Source organism: Gymnodraco acuticeps, unplaced genomic scaffold (genome assembly GCF_902827175.1).
Source record: "Gymnodraco acuticeps unplaced genomic scaffold, fGymAcu1.1, whole genome shotgun sequence".
In the NCBI taxonomy this organism is placed as follows: Eukaryota; Metazoa; Chordata; class Actinopteri; order Perciformes; family Bathydraconidae; genus Gymnodraco; species Gymnodraco acuticeps.
Window position 1 is genome coordinate 1,444,413 of NW_022990165.1, and position 13,773 is coordinate 1,458,185.

Here is a 13,773-nt window from a genome sequence, read left to right on the forward strand (position 1 = left end):
CATTAAACATTAAATAATCAGTTTTAAATAATAGTTTAAGCCAGATACTTGGCATCTCATCTTGGATGCAAGTTCATCAATGTTTGGGGTTAGGCTCTGAGCTGAGGAAATCCTCAGGATTGAGTGAAGGTGTGCGTGCAATATACCGGCGTGCCAGATCTAATAGTAATTAGAAATTATCCTGCGGGCCTTGAGTTTTACATGTATGTTCTAATCTAGTGCATGTAAATGGTCTGCAAAGGATACAATCCTTGTGTTCTCTCCAGAGGGAGTTTCTCTCCCAAACAATCTCCCCTGCCTGAAACTCCTCCATTCGACTCCTTTGGTTACTTCTGGCACATAATGACATCACTATGTAACACTCACGCCAACACATTGTACGTGCCAGGCTAAGACGCGGGACAATTTAGCGGTTCACCAATCACAACAGAAGCCGCCATTTAACCAATCAGAGCAGAGTGGGCTCTGTGGCATAATGACATCACTGTGTAACACTTGCACTTCTTTTGGCACAAAATACAAATATGAACCTGAAAATGAGCATATGTCCTCTTTACATTTCTTTGTCTTTGCCATTTAATGATATTTTAATATGTATGAAAACAGCAGACAAAAGTACATTTCAGGTACTGTACTTAAGTGGAATTTTGAGGTACTTGTATTTTACTTTTTATTTTCTGCTACTTAACATCTCATGTTAGAATTCCTAGAACCTTTAGTTATTAAGACTTTGCAGATCTAGATTAATAGTATAACATGTAATCAGTATACATTATTATATTGGGAGATGTGCATCAGGGGGGAAATGACTGTCAACCAATTGGAGGTTCAGTGGTTCAGTCCCTACAGTCAGCGGTCAACATGTTGAAGTGTCCTTGGGGAAGACACTGATCCCCAGAGGTGCTTTGTAAGTCGCTTTGGATAAAAGCGTCAGCTAAATCAAATGTAAGATGATATTATATGAGTAAGACATTATTGATCCACAGGGGGAAATCCAAAACCTTTTAAAAGTCTCCATGGAAGACTTTCCTTCAGTGTTAATTTCGTAAACTATGACAAAATAGGTTTAGCACTTACCATTTGTTCCATGACTTAAAATGATAAGAAGGCAACGATTTCATTAAACACTTACTGTGACTCTGTCAACATTCATAAGCTAACAAAAAAGATGAGACTAAAATGTTGTGAAAATTAAAACGATCCCAACATCTCTTTTAATTTCTGTCACAGTCTACCTTCGTCTGTGTTCTTGTCTCTTTTAGCTACTATATAATATATGTATAATAATACATTTTGCACTTCCTTGGGTTAGGTCAGGTTTATGTTGATTGATAATGGCATAGTTGGGTGGAGCAGATTCTCTAATAATGTGGGTTGAGTGGATGGGGCTGACCTACACACTACTAATGAGTTCAGTCTGGAGGACTCGGAGTAGCAGAGCTGCATAGTCACTCAATCTGGGTTTTTCAATTGATCATGATGAGGTAAAATCGTGAAATAAGTTTGAATCCAAATGAAAATATATTTGTTTTTGGCTTGACTGATTTATTAGATTTTATATATACAATCTAATAATGACCCAAAAAAGGACATTTGACAAACGAAAACATTTTGCCTAGTGATGGCTGAATAAATGATAACATTTTGACATAAACTGGAATAAAAATGTTGTTTTTGACTAAATATATATAAATTAAATTAAACTGACTAAAATAGGACTAAAGCTAATAAGAATTTATTTTATCAAGACAAATACTTTACCAAAAAGAAATCCAAAATTAATATATCTTCTTGGCATGAATGGGCTTCCATACTTCTCAATCTCTGCTATTTAAAATCAAATTTGCACCTGCAATTCCACTCAATTCCATTTAGTTTGTAACCAGGATCTATTGCTACATCTTGCAGTAAATCAGTTTAATGATGATTAAAAAGGGTTCCTCCTCTTCTCCTCTCTCACGTCCAAACCAAAATCAATCGTCCCATGTGTCCCACTTTTCTACATCCCTGCCTTTAGTAATCACTATCCAAAAAAGAGCTTTAATCTAAAAAAAGCTGATCCCCACAATCACTCTAACACATGATATTTCACATCTCATTTCATCAGCGTGTTAACCAGTGTTGTGTTGGCTTCTGTCATCTGTGAACAAGATGTAATGTTATGGAACGAAATGTGTTCCCCTTCTCTCAAGTGACCACGGCTATCCTTTGTTCATCTGTCTCATTTATTTTTCTGCTATTCTCAGCCTGAAACAAAACCCTAAATCAATATCCTCTGTAAGCTACACACGCTGGTTAAGCTCCTTGTTGGTCAGTGATGAGATATCCATTCATCATCTAGCCGGCTCTCACAGAGTGGGACGTTGACCAAAGGCCAGCAGTCAGCTGATATCACATCCATGTGCCGCTCCTCGAGGAACACCTTGTAAAGTGATGATTATTCTGCAGTGGACTGAATCACCAGATTAAGATTCCGCAGACGAACCAGCAGGCTGTCCTGATTAAACTCAAGATCTGACATAATCCTCATTACCACACAAAAAGGTCAGGTGATACTATATCTTAATGCTTATTTCATCTTCATCACGCAGGTTTTAGCTGAAGCCAAAAGGGTATTGATCGCTACTTGGGAGAGCACGATGTGGAAGTTAATTTACCCTTTTAAGTAGAAAGCTGTCCTTTTTCAGATAAAACCTTTAAAGGCTCTAAAAATGGATTTTCTCTGTCAGCTTCTACTATAACATGATGAGGTCTTTCATGAACCGGTTTGGCCTTTTTTCGATAAAAAAATAGTATGTATTGATGAAAAACATTAGCGAACAATTAGAACCAACAGGGTTTACAGGTCACTATTTAATTTAGGAAGATTTAAAAAAAAAAAAACTGACATTGAAGTGGCCAGGTTTCATTGGAAAAACAGGAAATTTAGAAATATATTGATTATGATGTGAAAAAAGCTGTTTGGTTGTCAATCAAATCACCAGCTGAACTTACATGTTACGTATGGGAGAGAAACTCCCTCTGGAGGGAACATGGGATTTGAGCCTTTGCAGACCATTTACATGCACAAACACATTATAACACACTACAGGAGAGGGAAACCCCCCACAAGTATAGAAGGACCTCTTTATGATATATTTTATACATGTAAAATTGTATTTCTATATTCTGTAAAAAATGTGTCAGATATGCCTTTTTTGTTGTCTTTTTTTAAACTTGCATGATTTTCTTCTGATTCATATTTAATGAGCATAGTTGAAGGGAGCCCAAAACTAATTCTCTGCTGTGTTCTATAAATATAGCAAATAACTTTGTACGAAAAAACATGCTTTCAGTGGCTTTCAACACCTTTTCAAATATGTAGCAAGAAAGGGAAAGCTAAGCAACAGAGACAAAGAGTTACGATGAACTAACTGAAACAACAGAGCTATTGTTTCTTATACCGAGTGATCCGTCAGTACTGCCTGGTGCTTTATTTTGAAATTCAGTCAGTCGGTCTTTCTCCCAAATATGTCGATAGTTCTTGGATGGATTGCCGTGCAACCTCTTCTGCTTCACTTTTGTTATTTTGCTGCTTGTGAAGTGTAAAAGTTCAACTAAATAATCATTTGTGTGCTTGTTATTGCTTGGAAACATCTGCAGAGATTGTGCAAAGATGGGAGGAGGGACAGATAAGGTGGAGGAGAGGAGGGTTGAGATTTGGTGTCCCAATGTTGAGTTATTTATACATTTGCTTTTCTCTCTGTTATTGTATAGTGGTGAACCCTTCCCACTTGCAGCATAATTTCCCCGTCCGGTTTTTCAGCCAGTGCAGAGTTACTTCCTGATTATGGGAGTTGTTTTTTTTCAAGAGAATGTGATCTCTGCACTGGAACACTGATAAATACACACCTGGTGTTTGCAATACCAACTACGCTTATTTCATTTACAACTGGCAGGTCCTAGCCAAAGCCAAAAGGGTATTGATCGTAACTTTGGAGAGCACGATGTGGAAGGTAATTTACACTTTTACTGTAGGTGCAAAACTGCACTTCAAAAAACTAAAACTTTAAAGGCTCTAAAATGGATGTTCTCACTCTGCTTCCCATACTATAAATGATGAAGGCCTTTATGAACAGTTTTGACTTCTGAATCAAAACAAAATGAGTTTGAATTGGCCAAGGTTCATTAAAAAAAGGTGAAATTCAGCAATATTCCAGTAAAAATGTGACAACAGCTGTTGGATTGTCAATCTAACCACTTGATAGTGTTTGCAATATCTACGGGAAACCACGTAGTAGTAGTTTTTGGCTAACAATCTGACTCTTGTATAGTCCCCATAGTAATCCATACTGAACAAATCTAGCAGGTCCTTTCATACAGATACTTGGGTGCATTGATTGAACAGCTGCTGCCATGGAAAACCCATGTTGATTATCTCTTCAAAAGGACAAAACAAAGACTTTATTTTCTCTGTCGCCTTATGTCTTTTTGGGGCGAATTCTTCTGTTGTTCCTTGCGATTATTTAAAGGGGCCCTATTATGCTTTTTTCCCTTTCCTGTAGTGTGTTACATAGGTTTTTGTTCATGTCAATGGTCTGCAAAGACTAAAATCCCAAAGTTCCCTCCACTGGGCTCTGGTTTCAGACAGAGGGTGAAAAGAGGTGATGCAGCACTGGCAGTATGAGAAAAATAAAGGCCTTTTTGAAGATTAGAGCATTTACATTTACATTTAATTAATGTGTGTTTTTATTTACTGTCTCCTTGTGTAAAAATGTAAATGTTCCTGCAGTGGGACAAACCAGATTTCTGGTTCTTATTCTGTGTCAAAACATGCCTTTAATAATAGTGCTCCAGTATACTCTGGAACAAATATCTGATGTCTATTTTCATACATGGTAATTACATCACTTCTACTATAAGTACTGGTAATATTAATAATAATTTCATAACACATTAAATGATGCATCTCTGCATGCATATTCATATTTCTGCACTATTTTGAGAGGGCTTCACCCCGATCTCTCAGTGAGACCAAATTAAGGCTGACATTGTCATAAGGAGTAGAAATTGATGTCACTTACATATGGTAAGTCTTAATTATGCCCTAAATAAAAATGCTTCCAGCGTTATCACTCAACAACAACAGCCACCAAAAGGGAGAGTGGAAGCGCCTGAAGATGGGTAATATAAATACATGTTGGAAGCAAGGGGGAATGTTAAATGTTAAATCAATAAGCGGATGTGAATGTGCTTACCTCGCTGTTTAGGAAGCAGTAAAACACAGACACAAAGAAGCCCTGTGTGGAGAGGAAACAAAACATCATATAAAAAGGAGGGCAATCGAAACATCAACGCCCTGATCCAGTTTCCATCGCATGCACAGCAGCTTATCAAACGTTACACTCATTCAGTCATCTCTAAGGATGAACAATTCATCCGTTCAACACTTTTTACACAAAAATACACCCATGCAGATGATATTAGACCCTGAGAGCATTTAGGACGTCTACACGTACCTGGAAGGACTCCAAAAAAGAGTTGAAATATATAAAGACAATTTGAGAGATCTCATCTTCCCCCGGGTTGACAAAGAACAGCATATAGGTGAGTCCCAGGAGAGGAAGAAGTACCAGTGTAGCCTTCACAGCTTTCCTGCAGACGATATAAAAAACAGACAGGAAGGCTGTTTTAAAACTTTTACTCACTGTACGTCTGTATCCCTTCACCACACTCGACAGATCCAAGTATACAACATGAATTATTTATGTGTGCACATTCAGGAGAAGCTCAAAAGTTTTGTCTCATGCATGTTCACCTGAATAATGCACATGACAGTAAATGTACCTGTATTGGATTGTCTCTGACGTGGTGGAGGCCCGCAGTTTGGTCATCAGGATTCTCACGATGTTGAAGAGGAAGATGAAGTTGATCTGTTGGGAAAAGCAAACACAGCGATGAATTTGAGACCTTATATAAAGGGCTTATAGTGTCTAGAAAGAGGCTGTTCAGAGGTCACTGTTTAAAGCAAACAATGGAGGAGGGTTGCCTGGCAGCAGTGGGATACAAAACTCATCAGAGTGTACGGACAACAAAGCCCGGAGTGAGGGTCTCTCACCTGCGGATTCAACTCTCTCCAAAACAGGAAGGCCCTGAGGAACTCTCGTGTTGTGAACCACACAGATGACGTTCGTATACGCATCACGGGTCTAAACTATCATCAGGTTTTAAAAAACACCTTCCCAGTAACTACAAAAAAACAAAACAGCTTTGCTTTCTTTAATGGCCTTTCATTTATTTTGAAAGAAATATGGAAGCCTATTTGTGCCAGAAAAAGGAAATAATTGATTGAGGTACTTAAATTCAGATTTAGGGTCAAACTGTATGTTTACTAAGTCAACAATATTTATTTCAAAATCAAGGTTAAGTATATTTAAAGTTAACAATTTTTTTTTTTACCAAAGTATGATTTCAAAGGAATCAGATTGCAATATATTATTTTACATGATAATATTACTATATTAAATAACAATTGATGGTTGTTATTGCATTTTTAATTGGATAATTTTTTTCTAGATTAATTGATTAGTACATTGCAGAGAAAAGCGAAAAATGTTTATTTAAGTTCCTCACACTCCCAGGTAATTAAAAATACTTTAACAATTTATAAATTATTCCAACAGTTGAAAAGAAGAACTCATTATACCCTACTGTCCTACTAGGGCATTGCGTTCCAAGAATGCAGGGTTGTTGGTTGTTCCTAGAGTCTCTAAAAGTACAATGGGAGCCAGAGCCTTTTCTTATCAAGCTCCACATTTGTGGAATCAGCTTCCAGTTTGTGTTCGGGCGGCAGACACCCTATCCGTTTTTAAGAGTGCGCTTAAGACCTTCCTTTTTGATAAAGCTTATAGTTAGGGCTGATTAGATTCAGCCCCTAGTTTTGCTGATATAGGCTTAGTTTGTCGGGGGACATCTTACTTCTTCCTTCTCTCTGTCTATACCTGTGTACTCTCATGTTCCGATTAACCCAGCTTCCCCAAATGTCTTTCTTTTTGGTGTCTATATACGCCGGGATCCGGAGTCATGGATGATCCTGCGCTCCTCTGTCCTGCATCGCGAGCCCTGGATCTTGAGTCGTGGCTGTGGTCCTGGATCATAGGTCCTGGATGGATATCCTCGTGGATTCATCTTCCTATTATACACACATGCATTTCCAAACATTTGGACTACCTATGTTGCAAATGTATTATCTTTTCAATTTACATACGGCATCTATTGCACGTCTGTCCGTCCTGGGAGAGGGATCCCTCCTCTGTTGCTCTCCCTGAGGTTTCTCCCATTTTTCCCTTTAAACTGTGGGTTTTATCCGGAAGTTTTTCCTTGTACGATGTGAGGGTCTAAGGACACAGGGTGTCGTATTGTCATACTGATATTCTGTACAAACTGTGAAGTCCACTGAGACAAATGTAACATTTGTGATATTGGGCTATATAAATAAACATTGATTGATTGATTGAGTTGGTAATTGTTTTCCTGTGGATCAACCTATAATTACAGAGCTTCCTCCATCACTGTGGATGGCAGCAGGATGGTGTATGTTGGTCAGATTTCATTTTTTGTGATTGACTAGGAAGACAAATATTAAATAACACCAGCATTATCCTTTAATGATACTTAAACCTGTAACTGTTATCTAAAGTGCACCTTGAGATTAATATTCCCCACAATGTGATGAATGACAAAATCAATAGCTTGCGCAATAGGTGTGGATTATGTAACAACGACAAATAGCTGCAGGAACACTACCCAGGACCAGATGACCTGACCTTGGCCTGAACAGATGGATGGCAATCTCTCAAGAAGCATCCATTTAACCAGCTCAATAACCTCATGCATTATGTTAGCATGTTAATAAAATACTTATTTAATACCTTATCCCAGTACATCACCTAATGCCTGACATTAACTGCCGCCAATGGTAAAAGGCACTGATGGTTCACCACCGCAGAAACTTGACAGTTACCTAAAATATTCTGGTGTCCTGGAGGTGATCCTGGAGGATCAAGTGCTCAGTAAAAGAGATAAAAGCCTGAGAGGCAAATATGCTATTGTAAGCAAGACAATATTCGGTGAAAGTAGCAGAGGGATATTGAAGGAGGCAGATGTGTGCTTTAGGGGGAGAGTAAGGCAGGAGAGACAGAAACATAAAGAGCCTCTTGGTGAGATGCCATTTTCAACTAGTGAGAGAAGATCAGGGAACGTTCTGTTCAAGCAGGGATGGGAAGGTCAGTCCTCCACTGGAGACCTGGCAGAGAGAAAATAGATCAAACTGAGCAGAGAAACGGTCAATCTGCAACAGCGAGGGGAAGTAGGGTTCAAAGAGTCAGGGTGTGCATGTGGATCGGGACGGAAGGTGGAACAAGGACTCTGAACTTTTAAGCAATACCACAAGGTACCATGTGATGTAAAACACCAAAGTGCAAGAGCTTGTTATCCTTAGAAAGGGTTAAAAGTGGCTGTCATGACATTTATTTGATGATGTCACTCAATTTGTTGATGTGTTTTTTGTATTTCCCTTCACCAGTGTATTGCCCGTTCTGGATGTGGTGGTGCCACTGCTTCTTGGGTTTCAAAATGAGTTTTTTCATGCGTTTACGGGGGCCACGAGTGCAGAAACTCCCATCAAATATCTGTGCCCCGTTAAAGTCAAAGACAGAGTCAATGTGTGTGCACCGGGTTTGAAGGGGGCTTTGGAAGAAAGTAGAATTCCAGACGGGTTTAGCGCAGGTGCTAATCGATGTCCATAGAGAATCAGGCTTTCGCATTATTCTGCAGAACCACTGATCCAAATAACTTCATTCGCAGAACTGTCCATCACCGGGTCCTCGACAGCACACATGCCAAGAGCAGGTCGGTCAGAGGGTCGGCGAGATACTCGAACCCAAGATACACACACAAACACATCTGTCATTACGATTAAGTTATCTTAGTCTTCTTTTTTTGTAATTTTCCCTTTTTTTCTATGTCGTTTGTTTTCTTCTCAGGTTGAGGGGAGGACCTTTGTATAAGCCCGTGGCTTCTCAACCTCTCCTGTCACATTTGTTATGATTCAATTCTTTATTTTATTATTTCATAATGGATTTTATGCAGTCTCATGTGTGTTTTAAAAAAAAGGAGATACTCTGTTACAAAGTAAAAGTCCTTTCGTTGTGGTAGTTTGGTCTAAAATAGTGGATTTTATATTATAAATAAAATGTGTACTATTAGATACTCTATATATAGTATTTCGATCTATCTATCTATCTATCTATCTATCTAACTCAATTGAATATAGTTGTCAAATGTAATGGATTATGAGCATTTATTTATTAATATTTAATGGTGGAGCTAATTTTAACTACTTCATATACCGCTAGGAGACTTATACATCCTCTTTTTGATTATAATCGGAATTAAGCACAGAAATACAAGCATCTCATAAATGTACTTGAGTACAGGACTTGAGTAAATGTACTTTCCAGCCCTGGACCGAGGCCAGGATTTTGGGAGCGCAGCCAGGAGGGAGTTACTGCAGTCCAGACGAGAGATGACTAAATCTTGTAAGTTGCCGCGCTGAGTCCCCTGACAATCTGCCAAATCTGCAGGATCGTTCAACATGAGCCCTGCTGGAGGCCTGAGTGTCTGCTTCACATAGAGTGAGGAAGAGTCACAATAACACACAGCTTTGCTCTGAATTTAAAGGAGAGGTCCTGCGGGGGCTTAATGTCCTGTTTAAAGAGTTAGCACGGATTCACCAAAGTCACACAATAACACCTAAGAACTAATCGATGGAGGCAGTAGTAGAGCAGAAAGTCCCGCGTTCTGCGAGGTAAAATTACTGTTTTTGTCAAAGGGGAGTGGTGGCTCTGAAGAGGGATAGATAGCGGCTTCAGTTCCCCGTAGGAAAGGGTTGACTGACAGCAAGGTTAAGCGGTGAAAAGATTCTAAATATAGCGTGCACTGCACTTAAACTGATATTGATTTATTTTTGGTGGGCCTTTCTTTTAGGCATCTTGTATACGTTTTGCTGATGTCCACAGCAATACATTTCTCAGCTTCTGTGCTGGTATTCTGCCTTTTCTCCTGAGTGGGGGTGTGTCGACACCATCTACTATATGTAACACACTAAATATGGGTAAAGTACCTCTACTACCCCACTTCAAAGGATCTGAACTATTGCTTAAGAGTTTGTCTTTGTGTTGCTGCAGAATCGGGAGCCTGAGAGAGACAGCAGGGATAGTCAACACCTAATGAAATAATGAAATAAAAGCCTGGAAAATGTTCCCTCAGACAAGGAAATAACAAGATAATTCCTAAGTACAGACAAAAATGAACATACCTTTGGATATCATTCTCGTTTTCCATCAGGATTCCCATATTTCTAATAATGTGCCAAGCTGCAGAGATTTAAATGTCACGCTCGACAGGTAAAGAGTTAGAACCTCACATTCATCATTTTGTAACGTGAAGAATGTGTTGCGGTTTTTAACATTTCATGCCTGCCAGACATAATAAAGACTAATTGTATCAGCGAGTTATGTAAAGTGCTGCTGCCTCAGGATAAAAACAAAAGACTCTTACCACTAAGACAAGGATCATGGGACCTTGGTAGATGTAGTCCGTGTAGACGCCAGCTCGCTTTCCAAACCAGCACCTGCAATTACACAGAGAAATCACAAATGCTTACTTCTAGGCAGGTGTAATTATATTGTCACTCTTTATAAAGTATTTAGAATATTAATTTATTTTGTTGAGCTGCTCAGGATGTTTATACATGTTCCAGTCAGAGAAAACACATTTTCTTTGAAATAAATAAATATCTTGAAACAAGAGGAACGTCACAGCACTTTCTTTGAGGTAAAATATAAAATGTATATATTTGAAATAGAAAAACGTAATCTTAACTTACTTATTCTACTAAAACTTTCTCTTAAACATCATGGATCAAATGATGAACAACAAATGCCTGACTGAATTTGCTTTCTTCTACCAAAGAAAGAAATATCCTGAAAGAAGAAGAACATTGCTGCACTGATTTTTTTTAAAAGAAACATTATTTATTTGAGATTGAAAATAAAAATCAAACATTTCTAGTTGATAAGAGGATAAGGCTGGTGTTCTATATTTCTATTCATATATATAAAATGCAGAATCCATTTTCACCTGTGTACCAAGTGCAAAAAGAGACACTTTATATCAATCAAGAGCCAAGCACTCCCTCTCAAAGTGGAAATGGCCAGGGGGATAATATGTAATTAAGAATATTGTACAGTGAAAATGTGATTACCGCAGGTTAATAATAGACATTAGTCTCCTTAATGCAATACAGTTTGACTTTGCCCTTGTCCTTTTATTAGCGGGTTTGGTTTCTCTGAAAAGAGGAGGCACAACAAAGGGCTTACTTTTCATTGTCGTAGTACAGCTTCCCAATCGCCCATGCCACAATTATAGGGAAGGGTATACCTGTGAAGGAAAAGAAAGGACACATTCTTTCATCTTTCTCTGCTATTCAGATCACAAAATGTGCCTTCAGGGATTTCACGCTGCAATAAGAAGTCCTAGATTCTCTTTTTCACCAGCGCCTGCCAAGCTCTGTCAGAAGCTATTGTTCCTGGTGTGCTGTGATCCACAGATTCAAGCCGAGACATGTCACCATGTGAACTTTTTGTGAATGAATGAGTAGCTGGACTCTGCTTGACGATAATGCAGAGTGATCATCTGATTTACTGATTTAAGGGAGTATAATAGAGCAGACAAACAGCCATTCCTTGACCATGAGGAATGTGCCAGATGCCTCGTCACATGTAAATCAGGAAATGTTCCACTTAGAAATATACTGCCATTAGTGTAATGGTAAATCTCTATACAAATATACTCCCACATGCCCAGATTACTTGAAAAATGTAATTTGTCTTGATTTAATCTCGTGCCTATTCCCATCTGCTTTAATAATAATGTCTGCTCTTGAAGCCCGAGTTGAAGCTAAGCGAAGCAAATACAATTTGATCTTATAAATGTTTGCATGGCCGTCCTGAAATGTGCTGCCATATCTTCCTTCACACGGAGGCTTCACACGGCCCCGGGGGAAATGTAATACAGATGGCACAATACACTCAGCAGCACATAGTTGAGTTTGACAGTGTGAAACGGGGTGTTAGTGAACTCCACACCAAGACGTTTCCAAGCTGCCACAGCAAATCCTGGTATCTCCATCAAGTAATCTGCTCCCATTGTTAGCTTAATGTGTGTCTGACCCTCAGTGTGGTCTGTTAAAGCGAAATATCTAAACTGACTGGAGTTAAACAAGTAGTTTAACATTTGAGAAATACAATTACTCGCTTTCTACGCTATTCAAATTGATACTAATTAACAGCCGGGAGCCAATTAGCTTAGCTTAGCAATACCACTAGAAGCTAGCTTGGAAAATACTCCCTTATAAAAAACAATTTGTCCCTTAAACAATTATCTTCGTGAACATTAAATATGGTAGATTGAGGTGTTAGTAAGTGTATTTTTGATATTGGTAAGAGCAAAGATAGCCTTTCTCCCATGCTACTAGTCTTTATGCTAAGCTAAGCTAACTGTTTCTGGCTCTCGATCTATACTTAACACGATTGATATCACTTAACAAGTGAGTGATATCAATCCTCCATTTGAAAGAAAGTAAATAAGTGTATTTCCCCAAAAACGTAAACAATGCTAACTAAAGCTTTTTCAAGCCGCAATGTTTAATCTACTGATCAGTTAGTTACCAACTATAATGATTAATCCATTAAATCATTTTCATGCCAAAACGGCAGAAAATGTTGTTTTCAGCCTCTTAAGTAAGGAGAAATGCAGATTTTTTTAGTTTCTTATTAAAGTTAATATCTTTGGTATAACAAAAAAATACATTTAAATACCAACTTGGATTTGAGAAACAAGGATGGACAATTGTTCACTTATTTCTGTAATTTTATAAACCGAACGTTTATTCCAGAAAATAATCGTTAGTCAAATTCAATGCCCTGAAGGTTTTTTATTCAGCTGTAGGGATTTGAGTTTTATTGTACGTACACCAGCCGATGCAGATGAACATCCACTTGCGCAGCTTGTCGGTGGAGTAGGTGAGGACGATGGCGGTGTGGAGGTAGCAGCCTTCGCCAAACATCCAGAAGAAGTTGGTGGAGTGGAAATAGTTGAAGGAGGCTGTGACGAGGCGGCACCAAATCTACGAGACAAATTATTCAGTTAAACATTTTACAGTCTCTAATTTTGTCCTACTGCAAAACACTGCATAGCACACCACATGTTCTGTGGGTTACATTATAATCATATCATCAGGAAACTGTTGCTAAATGATCTGTCAATGGAAGCTCTGTTTGAGACTCAACGGTTTTTAATACAAGAAACACGCTCTTCTTTATGACTTCCTTGTCCGCCAGTCATTTGTAATACAAGTTTTATTTCCCAGAAACACACAGGGGATAACTTGAGTGAACTGAACACATATGGGGGATTTTGGATCCGTCCAATTGAGTTAACAGGCTTAAAGAATCAATGACCAGGAGTATTCAAACTCCTCTGGTGGTTAAAGGCAACCCAAAACCTCACTATAAAGACACATTATTATGTGAAGTTCATGAATACAGCAGCTGTTTCTTGAAACTCAGTTGCTGGGCCGTCCTTGAAGACACTAACAAGAAAATATTCAAAAAATAATACAATTCAAAAACATTTTATGTAAAGAGGAACAGCTTAATAATTGAAGGATGA

At 38.4% G+C, this 13,773-nt stretch overlaps 1 protein-coding gene across 3 annotated transcripts in view; it reads right to left on the reverse strand.

Moving 5' to 3' along the window:
• LOC117547086 (corticotropin-releasing factor receptor 1) overlaps positions 1-13,773 on the reverse strand; it is a 93,209-nt gene that overhangs the window by 4,878 nt on the left and 74,558 nt on the right. For all 3 annotated transcript variants that reach the window (XM_034217553.1, XM_034217555.1, XM_034217556.1), the window contains 6 exons: positions 13,075-13,228; positions 11,421-11,481; positions 10,600-10,672; positions 5,827-5,912; positions 5,499-5,634; positions 5,238-5,279 (listed from right to left, as the gene is read on the reverse strand). In XM_034217553.1, the coding sequence (XP_034073444.1) occupies positions 5,238-5,279; positions 5,499-5,634; positions 5,827-5,912; positions 10,600-10,672; positions 11,421-11,481; positions 13,075-13,228 (552 nt within the window). The remainder of the gene's footprint in view (positions 1-5,237; positions 5,280-5,498; positions 5,635-5,826; positions 5,913-10,599; positions 10,673-11,420; positions 11,482-13,074; positions 13,229-13,773) is intronic.